At 35.1% G+C, this 15,739-nt stretch overlaps 1 protein-coding gene across 3 annotated transcripts; it reads right to left on the bottom strand.

Moving 5' to 3' along the window:
• Window positions 1-4,479: 4,479 nt before the first annotated feature.
• Window positions 4,480-14,672, bottom strand: LOC131045118 (receptor-like protein EIX1). Of its 3 annotated transcripts, XM_059210000.1 has the most exons (4): window positions 14,537-14,672; window positions 10,551-10,607; window positions 7,474-7,853; window positions 4,480-7,377 (listed from the first exon to the last, which is right to left on the bottom strand). In XM_059210000.1, exons 3-4 carry the CDS (start codon window positions 7,829-7,831, stop codon window positions 4,694-4,696), a joined length of 3,042 nt encoding a protein of 1,013 aa, XP_059065983.1. In that variant the 5' UTR covers window positions 7,832-7,853; window positions 10,551-10,607; window positions 14,537-14,672; the 3' UTR covers window positions 4,480-4,693. The 3 variants fall into 3 exon arrangements, with proteins under 3 accessions (XP_059065983.1, XP_059065985.1, XP_059065984.1); XM_059210002.1 differs by lacking the exon at window positions 10,551-10,607 and having other exon boundaries at window positions 14,537-14,638; XM_059210001.1 differs by lacking the exons at window positions 10,551-10,607; window positions 14,537-14,672 and adding an exon at window positions 9,720-10,146.
• Between the last annotated feature and the right edge of the window lie 1,067 nt (window positions 14,673-15,739).

The raw sequence follows: 15,739 nt of genomic DNA on the forward strand, positions 1-15,739 counted from the left end.
ATTTCTAGGACATTCTTAATATTCATAGATTCTCTCATGTTGGGTGCCTTAAAGAGAATGGTATCATCAACAAATTGCTAATGAGCGATAAAAGTTAGATAGCTAGTGACTTTAATCCCTTCCAACAAAACCTCAATCTTGGTAGATTTTGAAGGCTCTTCCTAGAGCTTTGACCATGATGATGAAAAAAAATAGTGACAGAGGGTCTCCCTGCCGCAAACCCCTTGAAGCTTCAAAAAACCCCTCAAGAGAACCATTGGCTAGGATTGACAATATTGGGATCAAAATACAAATAAAAACCTAATCACTCAATTGCCTATTAAAACCAAATGCCTCAAAAAATTTGGAAAGGAAACTACAATCCACTTTATTGTATGCTTTTTTAATATCTAGTTTGATTTACATGCAAGAGATCTTGGTTTGGTGAGTGAATCGAATGAATCAATTCTTGGGCTATGATGACCCCATCCAAAATAGACCTATCTAGGACAAACCAAGATTGCTCATTTGAGATTATATGTGGAATAATTTTCTTGTCCATTGGTCATTACCTTTTCCATTATTGTATGGATTGTATTATAAAGAAAAATAGGTCAAGACTCCTTCAAATTGGAGGCCTTCTCCTTCATTGGGATAATAGAAATGAAAGTGTTGTTTACATTTCTCAAAATTCTTCCTAGGTTTCTAGATGCCTCCTAAGCTTCTACTAGCTCATCACACACTATGTGCCAAAACTTCTAAAAAATACCACACGGAACCCATTTAGCCCCATCACTTTGTCAGGGTACAATTGTTTCAATGTAGCTATCACCTCATCAACATAGAAATGTTCAATCAATGGCTTATTTTTCTCTTCAATTACCAATTTGGGAATGTGATCAATAAGAGTTTTATGTTGTTGGAGATCCAACTCCTCCTTGTTATTAAACACATTGGTGAAGGAGACTATTTTCTTTGTTGTCTCCTTTGGGTCTTCTATAATTGAGTCATCCATATTTTCTAGTTTGAAAATCTTGTTTAGGTCTCTATGTTTCTTGGTCACAATATAAAAAAATAATGAGTTTTGATTGCCCTCATCCATCTAGGTTCCCTTGATTTTTTTACTCCAAAATGTCTCTTCATTGGCTAAAATGTCTTTATAATCTTTAAGGAGGTCCTTAGATCTCTCACAAGGCTATCTTGTTCCATACACTCCTTCAACACCACTTTATTTAGGTCTAACAACTTCTCTTCTATCTCTTGCTTATATTAAAAAAAAAAAATTGAAATGTTTCTTGTTCCACTATTGCAACTTTAATTCAACAAATTTCAATTTTGAAATAAAACATTTAAACAAATTAGAACCAGAGAATTTTTCCTCACCCCACCATTCAAATATCAAATAAAAAATTAGATCCTACATCCACATATTTTCAAATTTAAATGGACACCTACTCCACATTTTGTCATCCACAATTTCTAACCACATAGGGTAGTGATATGAGCCAGAACAAGGGAGAATTGATGCTTCCATTCCAAAGGAGAAGGATGCCAAATCATCATGGAAAAGGAACCTATCCAAATTATCAAATATGTTATTGAAACCTAGCCAACTATTGTTCCACAAAGGACCGATTCCCCAATCCAATCTCCAAGACATTATTTCCGGCTACCCAATCATTAAAATCACTATGAGTTTGATTGAACCTCTAAGCTCCCCTAGCTTGACTTGAATACAAAGAGTGACATTAATATCTCCAACAAATATGCAATGTGAGAGAGGATTATCATAAATAAATCCATCTAATTCTACCCACAATTTCCTCTTCTTGATGCAAGTGTTGGGGTCATGGACATTCACAACTATTAACTGCAAAGTTTAGGATAAACTCCTAACTCTACAACCCAGCTAGTGCTTATGTTCTACCATCCTATCAATGACTACTAAAGAAGTACTCAAAAAGATAGATAGATCACTAGATGCCCCTTCAAATTGAACTGCCTCAACTTTCCATTTTCTAACTTTCTTGGTAAAAACTTCCAATTTAAAAGTGGTCAATTTGGTTTCTTGAAATAAGATTAAATCTACCTTCAAGAGCTTAATCCTATGCTTGACCAAGTGTTGTTTGTTAGTGGTGTTCAATCCCATAACATTATACAATAAAAGTCTTATGGCCCCTAGGGAAGGGGGCCACCATTCCTAATCTCAGTAAGATTGTTATTTTCAATCGCTCTTCTACTTCACCATCCTTACCCCTTAATTCCTACAACTACTTCTTACATTTACCTTTGTTCTTCTTACAATCTAGAATAGTTTTCTTAGAGGGTGTCTTTTTAATGACCAACTTAGCCTGGGGTTCGTACAAACCATCATCCATATACTACTATGTTAGGTTACCAAACAACATGTCTTGTTCTTCCCCCTCTAATTATCCTTTCTCCAAAGTATTCTTTGTCAACCATTGTTCACTGAGCAAATCTTTGTGCAATATTGTCAGGACTGCTCCATGATGAAAATGGTTACTATTTGATAGACCTAAAGGATCACAAACTAACTCCAACATCAAGATCCTACTACTTTCCCCAAGTTCCACCAATGTCCTCTTTGCTCGGTCACCTGTACGGGAGCTATCCACCTTCCCATAGGCCTCCTTCGACTGAACTGAAACATGTCCTTCTACTTAAAACATCACTTTTATTTTTTAATAGAGCTCCCCCTTGGATATTAACTAAAAAGAACAACCTAATCACTAAGTGGGTCTTTTTCTTGATCATACATGGGAGGGCTTCTTGAGATTTTGACCCCCTTTGCTTCTTCATTTAATGGGAATGCCCTAAAATCCTGATATGTTGATGCACCCTCCAATAAAAGATCCGTGCTAGACCCTTCATGGACTACATTTGAGGGTTGTGCATTATGATTGCCAAAAACAACCCCATCATCAACTGTGACCTGTTGAGTCCTTGTTGATTAAGATGATCTAAACACAACACCCATTTTATGACATGATTTCCAATGCTTCACATACCTCATCCTCCAGATATGTCTCCACAGAGATGGCCTTGGAGACCCCATCTTTTCCTTCTATAAAATCCTCATCTACACTAATAAAGGAACCCAATGCCTCCCATATCACCCTCAGAGACTCTAAATTGCAGTATTTAGGAGGAAGATTTGTCAGCCTAATCCATGTTGGGGCCTCCCTAATTTGATTTATAAATGGACCAAAATTCAAGATCCAATCTAAACAACAATTTAACGAAAAAGAAATTTAAGTTCTAGGTAAACTTTTTTAATGTGACTAGTGATGTTAGCATGACACATCCTTTGGTACCATGTGAACTAATTTTGACCCAGAGCTATGAACTAGTGTAGTCATAAGTGGGGGACCTCATCCCCATGTAACAATGTAAAGGCTCAAACCCTTGAGAACATTGGATTAGTGAGGGCACAAGCTTGCAATCATAATGGGGGTTTGAACCTTGGTAGCCACAACACCAACACCACCACATAACCAACACACAATGGGAGGAATCCCCTAAATAAAAATAAAAACTTGTTCATTAAGAAAAAAGGGCATTTTAATGCAAAAATTTTATTTTGACCTTTGAAGAACCACATTAGCACCAAAAAGGAATTATTAAGTACGGATATAAAAGATACTTATGGACCATCATTTTGGATCCACCACTCCATGATTCATTCCTTAGTGCAAACTTTCCCACACCATTTTACAAAGGTAGCCCTCTCCTCTAAACACTATATTGAGGGAAGAAGAAACCTTTGGTGGCATGGCAACTACTTTGCATTTGCAACTTGACAAAGCCTCCTAATTCCTAACCTATGCATGTCCATTTTGAGTCAGAAACCTATTTCGAGCACTGCTAGGGATAAGCAGATCCCGGTGTAAATTTGTTTTATATCGATTGTTCGGAGGAGGGACTCCACCATGAGGTTTGTCTCCCAAAGCAATTGTGTTTGCCTTGGTTGTGACGGCTAGGATGGCCACTCCTAGATTCCCCCAGTTGTCAAAAACTCTATTTACCAAATTTCACTTTCTCTCCTTTTTTTATTTAACACATCCCCATTAATATTTTTTTTTATTTTCATCTCTTAGTCCTCATTGTAGAAATACAATCCTCTTCTTCAACTGACTATTCTTCCATTTTAGAAGCATAAACCTCATTTTCCATTAAGTCATCACCATTTCAACATCTTCTTTCCTCTTCCATCAATTAACTCAATTTCTAAAAATAGAAAAATTAACTTCTTAATTCAAAGAAAAACAAATTCTATGCTAGCCATAATTATTTTTAAAAAATTAAAAAATATTATTATTCTTATTAAAAGCCTAAAATTTATGAAATTAAAATAAAATATATATATGTAAATATTCACAACTGAATGGAATAATTAATGAGACAAGAAAAATTTAATTAATTATAAAATAAATTCAAATTGTTATAAAATCGATAACATAAGCTCTTATACAAGATAGATTGTCAACCATAAAAATGTATACGAATATATTTAAAATTATCAACTTACACACAGGAAACTTATTTTCTTTCCTGACATCCATACCCATATGGGAGGGATGGCCTCTTTAAACTACCATAATATATATTATTTTCTTACAGAATCTATCTATAGTAGCCATGACATATCCATCTATGGCGAAATGAAGGCAATGCCTCTCTACACTACTATTTATTATTTTCTGAGTGACAATATATTCAGAAGACCTACGACATATCCATCTAGGACTCGAATGTATATTATTCGCCATTTCTTTTTCAGACAAAGGACTCCAAACACTCCCCACAATCCAACAGCAAAGCTTGCCATCCAACTTACATACCAATACCATGGGATTTCTTCTTCCTCTTCTTCCTCTTCATCTTGAGAAACCGGTGGCATACCTGCAGATGAGTTGTGCTCACAACTACATGATCTGTTGTCAACTGGAAACCCACACAGACCTGGGTTCCCTGAAAAGTAAGTGGAATTGAATGTGGAGAACTGACGCCCTGTTGGGATTCTTCCACAAAGCATGTTGTTGGACACAATGAAGAAACTCAAAAAGGAAAGTTGTACCATCTCACCTGGGATTCTTCCATGTAATTTATTATGTGAAAGATCCAATGATTCTAACTGCTCTAACAAGCCAAAAATTACTGGAATCTCTCCTGTAAGACTATTACCTGACAAATTCAGGACATGTAAATGCTTAAGGTTGCCAATTTCTGAAGGAATGTCACCTGAAAGCTGATTTGAAGAAAGATCAATGGCTGTTATAAGTAAAAGAACAGAATCCCGATAGTCTAGGTTCAATCCTTTGTTAGTCACATTGATTTCTTCCTTATAATAATATGAGCGACCATATGAGGACCGACCATTTAAGACATTTGATTCCCCCGGCTGTCCGGCAATAATAGCTGCAAATCTCCCCAGCTCTGGTGGGATAGCACCAGTCAAATTATTGTGGGAGATATCTAAGACATGGAGACTTGAAAGATTGCCTAATGCATGTGGTATCCGCCCATGAAACTTGTTTGACCTCAAAACAAGTATCATCAAGTCAGAAAGCTGCCCTAACCAAAGAGGTATGTTCACCGACAAGAAATTATGAGCCACATCTAAAATCTGCAACTTCGAACAGTTTTGGACACCAAACGGCAAGTTTCCCTTAAGCATGTTGTCACTGAGATGAAGCTTTTCGAGTTGGCGTAGGCTTCCTATATTGGAGGGAATCTCTCCACTCAATTTATTTTTCGCCAGGTTTAGTCTTTTCAAAGCTGAGCAGTTGGTGAGGATTGGTGGTATTTTACCCTCAAAGTTGTTGTCTGATAGATCCAAATCCTGTAGGTCTTGCATAAGACCAATGGAGGTGGGAATGTCACCTCTTAAATCATTTTGAGAGTATAACAAGAACTCAATGGCAGGAAGAAACGAACCAATCTCCACTGGGATAAAACCGGTATATCTATTCTGGGACAGATCCAACACGCCCAAATATGATGCGGGCACAGAAGGAACGGGAACAGACCCGGTCAACATATTATCATCCAAATATATCTGGGAATAATAACTTATATCAAAGGTGGAAGGGAGTTCACCTTGCAAGTTATTATGCGACATGTAAAGATCTGCCAAAGTTGAAAGGTCCCCAAACCAAGCTGGAATGTTTCCAAAAAGACTGTTGTTGCTGAGATCCAAAATTTCCAGCCTAAATTGTGTTGAAAGGAATGCAGGAATGAGACCCCCAATATTACAAGAACCCAAGCCCAATCTTTCAAATTGCATTGGAGGTATCCATTCGGGCTCAATAAGAACTGTCAATTTATTGCAGGAAAGCACGAGCTCAACAAGCCTGGTAGCATTTTCAAAGAAATGAAGAGAAATGTAGCCTTCTAAATTGTTCTTAGCGAGATTAAGGCTAGAAAGCCGAGTCAAACACCTAAGAGAAGTAGGAATGCTACCGTAAAGCTGATTGTTGTCTAGATACAGTACTTCCAAAGAAGGAATCCCCCCCAACTCAGGAGGCACATTGCCGCTCAGCAGATTAGATGAGAGTCGGAGATAAATCAAGGCTGAAAGCATGCCAACTGAAGCTGGAATTTGTCCACTCAATGAGTTGACTTGGAGATCAAGGTATTGAAGGGCAGAAAGATTTCCAATGCAAGGTGGCAAACTTCCTGTAACAATGGAATCGGATAGACTAAATCTGCTTAGTTGGGGCCACGCTTCACATGGCAATATTTGTCTTATATTTCCAGTTAGTTTGTTGTCGACCAAATTAAGCTCTTTCAGTTTCGGCAAACGGGAAAGACTCGAAGGGAATGGCCCCGTCAGGTCACAGCGGTCAAACTGAATGGATACTAAATCAGTCATATTACCCAACCATGTGGGTAACCTGGAAGTAAACTGGTTCCAGCCAAGCTGCAGGTGGGATAGGTGGCTGAGGTTTTGTAAAGCATTGGGGACGTGGCCAGACAGAGCACAGTCTTTGAGGTTGAGGTGGCGGAGATTGTGGAGCCGAGAAAGTGGAGATTCCAATTGCTCTCCCGTCATATTCAGTTCGACCCCTTGAAGCGACAAATGTTGTAACCCTTGCACAATTTCTGTCCACTCCAAACTGGAACTGTACACTGGTCCACAGTAATAACTGGAAAAGGAAGACTCGTCCTGGATGTATAGCCCGCTAGAAAGATCTATAACTTGCAGTTGGGAAATATTTCCCAGACGCCACTGAATGCTACCGTCCAGATCAACACCAGCACAGGACAAGTTGAGGTAAATCAAACTGTGAAGGGAAGAAATATGCTTCAAAATGTGGTCTTCAAAATAATTGAAGCTGAGATCGAGATGCTTCAGTCGGTGTAGACTAGAAAGCTCTGAATGTCAAAGACCAAGAAAACACATTGCACTAAAATAATGAGAAATCATAAGTTAAAAAATACAAGAATGTTGCAAATTAGAAGTGTCTTTACCTGCGGGTATAACGCCACTCAAGAAATTGGCGCTCAAATCCAAATGCTCCAGATACTTCAATTTGAACAGTGCAGGAGAAAGCTTGCCAGTTGTCGGATAACCGTTTTTGATATCTACTGAAAATTGAGAAAGATGAAATTTGATGACATGGGATGTCTCTCGGCTGCATTCAACACCACGCCACTCACAACAATTTAGTCCATTCCATGAACTAAAGCTAAGTGAAGGATATATCTCATTCTTGAAAGCAATGAGGGCATCTCTTTCCTTCCTTAAGCACACAATATTGCAGCTGATCGTCACCCAAAACCATGTCAACGCAATAAAAAAACATAAGTACACGAAGTACCTCCCCATCTTAAAAATTCAGTTGTTTCACCTGCAAACACATGGATTAACATAGAATTGATTAAAGCTTTAAAATATTCAACTAAATAGAAAATTCTATTTCTTTTCAAAGTTTGATTGATTCACTGCTACCACATGGACTCACATAATCAGAATAGATAAAACTTATTCAAAAATCAACTAAATTGCAAAACAAAATTTTAAAATATAATTTGTTAGCTGAAGTTAGGTTTGAGCAGGATAGGAGGTGGCATCTGGTAATGAGATTATATAGACATGTGGAACATGATAACTGTCATAATTCGGTGTAAATGGAAAACCAGGTTGGAATGTGGGTGGAAGATGGTTTCCACTCAAAACAGACGACAAGAAATAAACGATGTGATGTGCACGGGCAAAGTCTACCATTTTGAAGATATCACTATATACGATCCATCTCTAAGGACTCTGATCTATTCATTATGTGTCCTAATAAATCATCTATCAAAGAGAGAAAAACTGAATAACTCAATTCAAAGAATTTTAACATTTGTATTTTAACACTTTTGAATGTGAATCCATGTTCATCCCAAAAATCTCAAAATGCACATGTCACTAGAAAAGAAATCTAACCATATGACAGATTCAAGTCCTCTTCATAGCCTTCTACCTAAAATGATGAATCTATATTCTCCAATCATTAATGTAGTCACTTTGCAATCAAGGATGATCACTCTATGGTTGATCATAGGTGAGTTTCTTTCATCATCATTGCTCACTTCAAATTATAATTATGCATAGTTATCTCATCTTAATCTAAAATGTCCAAGACTTTGTAACCTATAATCTCAAAATCTCAATCAAACAATATATCTATTATCCTAGAACCTATCAAATGCTGCATCCTCAACTCTTCAATATTTAGGACCAAACAATTCCTAAAACTATCACAAACAATTTAAGAAAAATTAGGGCTAGGAGCTTGACTCAATTGGCAAGAGCTTCATATGGTAGACATAAGATCATGAGGTCGAGTCTCCAAAGAACCATTAAATGAATCTCATAGGATAGGTTCAAACAAATTATTTGCAGCATGTAACATTGGTTTGCACACCTCTTCTTGAAATCAACAATAGGATTTTGATTTAACTAATTTGACACTTGTAGATGAAGATCCAACATGAAATGTATTCATAAGTGTTCCAAATTTATTTTGATATGTTTCAAATAATTTGGAACATAAGACCTAACAAAACCCTTATAACCAAGATCACATTTTTCCATGAGACTCCTAGACTCTCACAATGGTTTTCTCACACATGCTTGTTGTGTTCAACATTTTTTCTTTTGTACAAAAAAATCGATCATATGATCTTGAATTCTTTTTAACTCCTATCAAAGGAAAATATATTGAACACATAATTACATAAAAATAGACTAAAATAGCTTGAAAATTTTGCTACTTGATTGCCTTTTTTTAAGTTACCAGTTTTAATACATAAGATCTTATCATGTATACTGTAGAAACCCAAAACAAAATATTGACCATGATTTGAATTAAGCTCAACCAAATTACTCATAATAAAAAAAAAGTTAACCATAGATCTCAAACATACACAATCACATCCTTTATCACTTTAAACACCCTAGTTTATTTTTCAAACGATGCATACCTATCTCTTTAAATACAACACTTTATTATTCTATTAACATACTTAAGCATAGATGAAACATTTAAAATATCTCTTTAAATACAACACTTTATTATTCCATTAACATACTTAAGCAGAGATGAAACATTTAAAAATTTAAATGATTCACTGGCTGAAACCAAATGGAATAACATACTCAGAATGGAAAAACTTGTTTCAAAAATCAAGTAAATAGCAAAAGAAAAGTAAAATATATTAATTGCTACCTGAAACTGAACTGAATTTGCATTTGAGCAGGCATATGGTAATGAGATTATATAGGCATATACGTAACCTGGAAATTGGCATTGTTCGGTTTGAATGGAAAACCAGGTTGGAAAGTGGGTGGAAGATGATTTATCACCCAAAACAGACGACAAGAAGTAAACGGTGTGATGCGCACGGGTGAAGTCTACCGTTTTGAATTTAAATTTTATGTTTATCAAATATGACTTTTCTAAACCAAATTTGCAATTAAATCATTAAATTTAATATACACAAATCATTTTAAAGCGCTTATTTATTGTGTTTGTTTTTTTATACAATTTTTTTTTTTGGATCTATCTATTTATGTACTTGCTTCCATTAAATAAGATGACATTTTTTCTAAATTCATTTCTTCATTCCATCCAAGAAGATGCATATGTACTTGCTTGCATTGAATAAGATGACATTTTTTCTAAATTCATTTCTTCATTCCATTCAAGAATATACATATCTTCTTAGATTTTTTTATCATACAACATTTTTTTAATTCTTTTATATTATTAATCAATTAAAAAGATAAGTTTCCTTTTTATAAATTCTACAATGATTAAGAAAATAAAAAATATTTTTTTGAAATCAATAAATATGTACAAATATTGAAACTATACCATTCTATTGACCAACAAAAGAAATCTAATAGATAGGTAAATAATCCTGCCTTCAACAGAAACTAATAAAAAAAGCCCATGCAAATATTTGAAATAAGATATATACAATATTATCTGAAACAAAATCTAGAAAAGTCCTAGACTAATGTCAAAAGTTTAATATATCAGCTGGTTAAACCTTACCATACGAAGCGGATAAAGTGCAGAAATTTCTTTGGCTCCCGTCATATTCAGGTTGACCTGTTGAAGTGACGAATACGTTAGCATACACAAATTTCGTGACGAATACGTTAGCATACACGAATAAGTAATAGGTGGGGAGATTCCTCAGCTGCTATTGAAAGGATAGTTTCCAAGTCAAACCGTATCACAGGAAATAACAGTCCTATAATTTGATGAACTTTCCTAATTTTTTAAAATTATCTTCTCTTTGTCATAAAAGTAAAATGCCTAGATGTCATTGTAAACTTCATTTTTCAAATTCTGTGATCTTAGTTGTGAACATTTTTCTCTGTCTTTTTCCATCAACCTAGCTTACATTGAAAAGAGATTAGTTAGTTTATAATTTAGCCGAAATTGCATCTATGCATCATATCTCCGCGTCAACGAGCTATATTTTTCATGTCTGTGTATTCTTTTTCTGCATCTGTGCTTCTGGGTCTAACAACATTCTGCATTTTATTTTTGTGTCTATGTTCGGTCCTATCACGTTTGTGTTGTACAGATTCACGTATTTGAATTTTCATGCTATGTATGTGATAGCTATTGTTGCATATACGATCTAATTTATCATGTATTTGTCCTATGTGCTATTTTGCAGGTTGCAAGTTTTAGTTTGGGATTTTCCATGTTTTTGTCAGGTAGAATAGCATCTATATTTTTGCATTTTGAGTTTTTTTTTGTTTTTTTTCATTTATGGTTTAAATTCTCATTTGATTTTCTTTTGTCCTAACATTTTGTGGCCTAACAAAGTGGTGCAACTGTATCTATTGTTTTGTCAAAAGCCCTTTTTCACATTTCGTTTTGGGATTTCTAAAATAACCTAACAAGTTTTCTTGCAAGTTGGGTAATCGTTGAAACTACTAATCATTTGCTTCCAGGATATTCTAGTTGTGTTCTTGTCTTTTCATTTCTAGTTTAATTAGGATCACACCATTTTCTTTAGGAGTAAATTAACTTTTCTTGAAGTTTCCTATGCCTTTGGCATGCTTTGTGTTTAGATTAGAACCCTAAGGTGATAAAAAAGGTATCCTCTCCCCTTGCCTTCCATTGGATCTTGGGTGTAAGAGAAATTGTTATTTTCCTTTTAGAGGGCCTAAAGGAGGGCCTACCTCCTGAACAACCCTTAAGGCTTGGTGAGAGGGAATGACCCAAGTGGAACTTTGTTTCGGTCCGCTATATAAATAATTGTGGTTTTAGATGAAAGTCTCTTATCACCTGGTGCCAAAGTGTTATACCAATGGATGTCTGCTCTGCTCTACTATCTTTGTGATGTGTAAAACCTAAAATGGTTGGGAGACCTCTTAATTGAGCACACCGCTGCATGTATAACCACTAGCATACCTTGAAACATTTCTAGACACCTTAGATTAGTGACCCACCCATTTTTATCTGAACATCATGATAATTTCAGTGCAAGGGGATAGTTGGTTTCCCCCCAAGATACTCACCAATCACCATATGGCTCCTTATCTCCCAAAGCCTCACCCACTTCCTCAAGGAGCTGGTCCACCCAAAATTGAAGTGGGAGATTGGGGAGTCTAACCCAAATTGACATTTTACAGAGGGATTCAAATGAGGGGTTGAAATCCTCATGCCAAGGTTTAATCATCAATGGGAAGCGTTTCTCCCAAGTAAAAAAATGTTCACATAGAATAATATTTCTATCCACTAGTTTTTCAAACTTGGCAGTAAAAAAACCTTTGGCGAAAGGGAAAATATGAACCGAATCCAAAATGAGGGGTTCCTAGTGCTTAGAGATCCAGTCATGGAGTCCTGGAAGATTGGGTCAAAAACCCCTAAACTGGCATATAACTACAAGAGAAGAAAGATCAGAGGCATTCTGATCAATCTCTTTTACCATCTCATCTTCCAAATTAATAGCAATAGACTGACAGATAGGAAAATGCTTAGAGACAGCATAAGTAGATCCCTTACCCTCAAGAATTCTATCAAGGAATATAGTTATGCAACCTTCTTCAACGTAGAAACGAATGCATGGTATGTATGGAATATAGTTCTTTAAAGGATGTTGACGTTATAATTATTATGATATCTACATCTGTCACAACTTGATTGGGTTCTTTTTTTATGACCACAACCTTTTGAGTGGCTAAGATTGATTTCTTTAAGTTCCCTTTCTATCATGATGTGGGGAAAACATCACCACGAGTCACAACAATTAAACCCATGCCAAAGGGAACTTCCCATGGGAAAGTGCGATTGGTTAGGCCTAAATTTGTCACAACTCTTGGCAATGTATGGAAGAATATAGTAGTGAAGAAATAGTAGCTTGGGACAGGACAACTTAAATCACACACACCAAGCTTTGACTTCTAGGCTTAAAAGTGTTAAACACTCAAAATTGACTGACATTCTCTAGACTTAATATGTTGCTTAGTGTGTAAGATTTAGGACTGGCCGAATTTAAGAATTGCATGGTCTGATCATGTGATACAACAATGAGAGAGCATGATGACACGGCTGGTCCCTCCTTGTTTCGATTAATTTTTTTTTCCATCACTCAATTGTTGACTCTTATATTGCAAGAATGGTGTTAGTAATACAATAAAAATAATTTTTAACAAAGATTTCATATGATCTAATTTGATCGCACTCATTTGATTTGTGAGATACGTGTAAGGTGAAGATTCATTCAAAGGAATAGATGTTTGAAAATTACGAAAATAAAAAGACTGAAGCACGTCATATTGTGTGGTTGAGAGATTTCATCCATCGTACATTATCTTTTATTTTTAAAGCCCTAAACGATGGTTGACATTGGAAACATTGAAGTATCCTAAATGATATTCCAGTCATCGCAAAAACAAGCAATGAGAAGTTCTTATTTCCTCTACTCTTGATTGAATATATTTCAGGGTCAATAGTTTAATTTGCCTTGAAGGAAGTTGTCGCTGCGGTTTGGAGATGCCAAGTTTGCAGAGATGATGAAGAATAGATTCTAGGGTTTCAGGGTGTTCAAAGTTGCAATTTTTAGTTAAGATCTGATGCAGAATCAATAGAAAAAAGGTTTTCCAATACAGGACACCAAAATTGGTGAATTGCCTATGTTTTAGTGTTTCATCAGAAGATCTGTCATAGCAGAACAGCAAAAAGCTTCATCAAAATCATCTCAAGAGCCGCCTGTCAAGATCATCTATTTTTAGCCTGTACTATATTTAGTGAACCCTGTTTTCAAGGAGATTAGGGTATTCTGGAAAATATAGTATCAGAATCTATCTATAAATGGCTATTTTATAACGACCTTCAACAAGATCTATTGCTAGCTTTTTAGCTATCCTTGTCAATAATCTAACTGAAATTTTCTGAAGTTAGGATTTAGTCCTTGACAAACTGTCACCTTATAGATGCTCTTTTTTACTAATAGCAGAAATCCATTCATCTTTGAATCCGTTGGCCATAGTCCTTGACAAACTGACACCTTATAGCTGCTATTTACATCTTACCTGCTGTTACTGGTAATGGGTAATGTATAATTAATTGCATATCACAGTTTATCAGTGTCTACTTACCCTGGGTAAAGAGAGGGCTTCCATTAGTGGGCTCCTGTCTGTTTAGCATGATTGGATCAGGCAGAGAAAAGGTTTTCCAAACAGACAAATGGAGGGCAGTGACAACTCAAACCAGAGAAAAGGTTTTCCAAACAGACAAATGACCAACCAGAAACAAATGGAGGATTAGATTTCTCCTCCAGTTCTTTCATTTAGAAGATCAGGCAAACCAAAACCTGACGGCAGATCGCTTTCCAAACTATCTGACATAGGCTATAGCAGATAAACCAGACAATAGAAAATGCAAATCAACAATCTAATTGCATAGGGATTCGACATCTGTTTACAGGATATATATAAATAGAAAAAAAGAGAGACAGGAAATTAGGCATTGGCAATAAATAAGGAAAAAATGAGTGTAACAAAGAAAATGTGTACCTTTGTTCTTGTGAGGGGATGCTCTTCGTAATATTCACTTTTCTTGCAACTGCAGACACAGGAAATCAGGCATTTGCAATAACTAAAGGAAAAAAATAGTGTAACAAAGAAAATGTGTTCCTTTGTTCTCGTGACAGATGCTCTTCTTAAAATTCAATTTATTTATTTTTTCAATTGTTTTATTTATAAAGCTTCATGTACAATTATGTTAAATAATTTTTTAAACATTGAAATCACAAATTTTAAAAATAAAAAAAATCTTGTAATTGATTGTCTATGTCAAATCACAAATTTTATACAACTAGTCAAAAAGCATAGATCATGTGACTAGTTTTTTATACAACTAGTCAAAAAGCATAGATCATGTGACTAGTTTACTTTTCTTTACGTCTATTCTATCTACTCACATTAAAGTTGATAAAGACAGGTTTCCTCTGTATCTAAAGCTCATTTGTTTAAATATGTATTATAGTGTCAGTTCCCAAATACATAGATTATAACAAAAAAATGTTTTGGAATATTTGAGATTAGTTTGAATTGGTATAATATTTCTCATGTGTGCGTTTAACAATAAAGTTTGCTATCTTATAAAAACCAAAATGTTTTGACGTATTCAAGATTTTTTAATATAAAAAAATGTTTTGGCATATTCAAGATTTTTATAGAAAACAAAAATGTTTTGAAATATTCATGTTTTCTTTTTATAAAAAACAAAAAGTTTGTATATTCAAGATTTTATTTTTGTGTGATGGTGTAATGTCCCCTTTCTAGTTAGTTAGCTCATGATTTGTTGTTAGCCTATTTTCTCATGGTCCCATAGGCTAACCGGGACACAAAAGAGATCTTGGAGGAATTTCACCTAGGCATTTTCAACTGCAAGTCATTTTGAGCTGATTTGATGCAGTTTTGGCTTACTTACTAATTATAGTAAGTTACTTTAGAGTGATTGAGATCTTCAGTGGGTGCAGAGATTTCATGGTTGATATTTGAAAGGTTGGCAGACATTTATAGTTATTTAAAAAATATTATTTAAAGCAAGTTATAAAGTTAAATTTAAATATTTAACTTTATTTAATAAATGACTATAGTGAGATAATAAAGTATTAAGTCATAAATATTAAATATCCCCTTTCTTTTTCAAAGGGTACATTGCACACATAAAGAGGGATAAAATATAATAAAGTGTTTTATTATCCCATATTG

Source organism: Cryptomeria japonica, chromosome 8 (assembly GCF_030272615.1).
Source record: "Cryptomeria japonica chromosome 8, Sugi_1.0, whole genome shotgun sequence".
Classification (NCBI taxonomy): domain Eukaryota; kingdom Viridiplantae; phylum Streptophyta; class Pinopsida; order Cupressales; family Cupressaceae; genus Cryptomeria; species Cryptomeria japonica.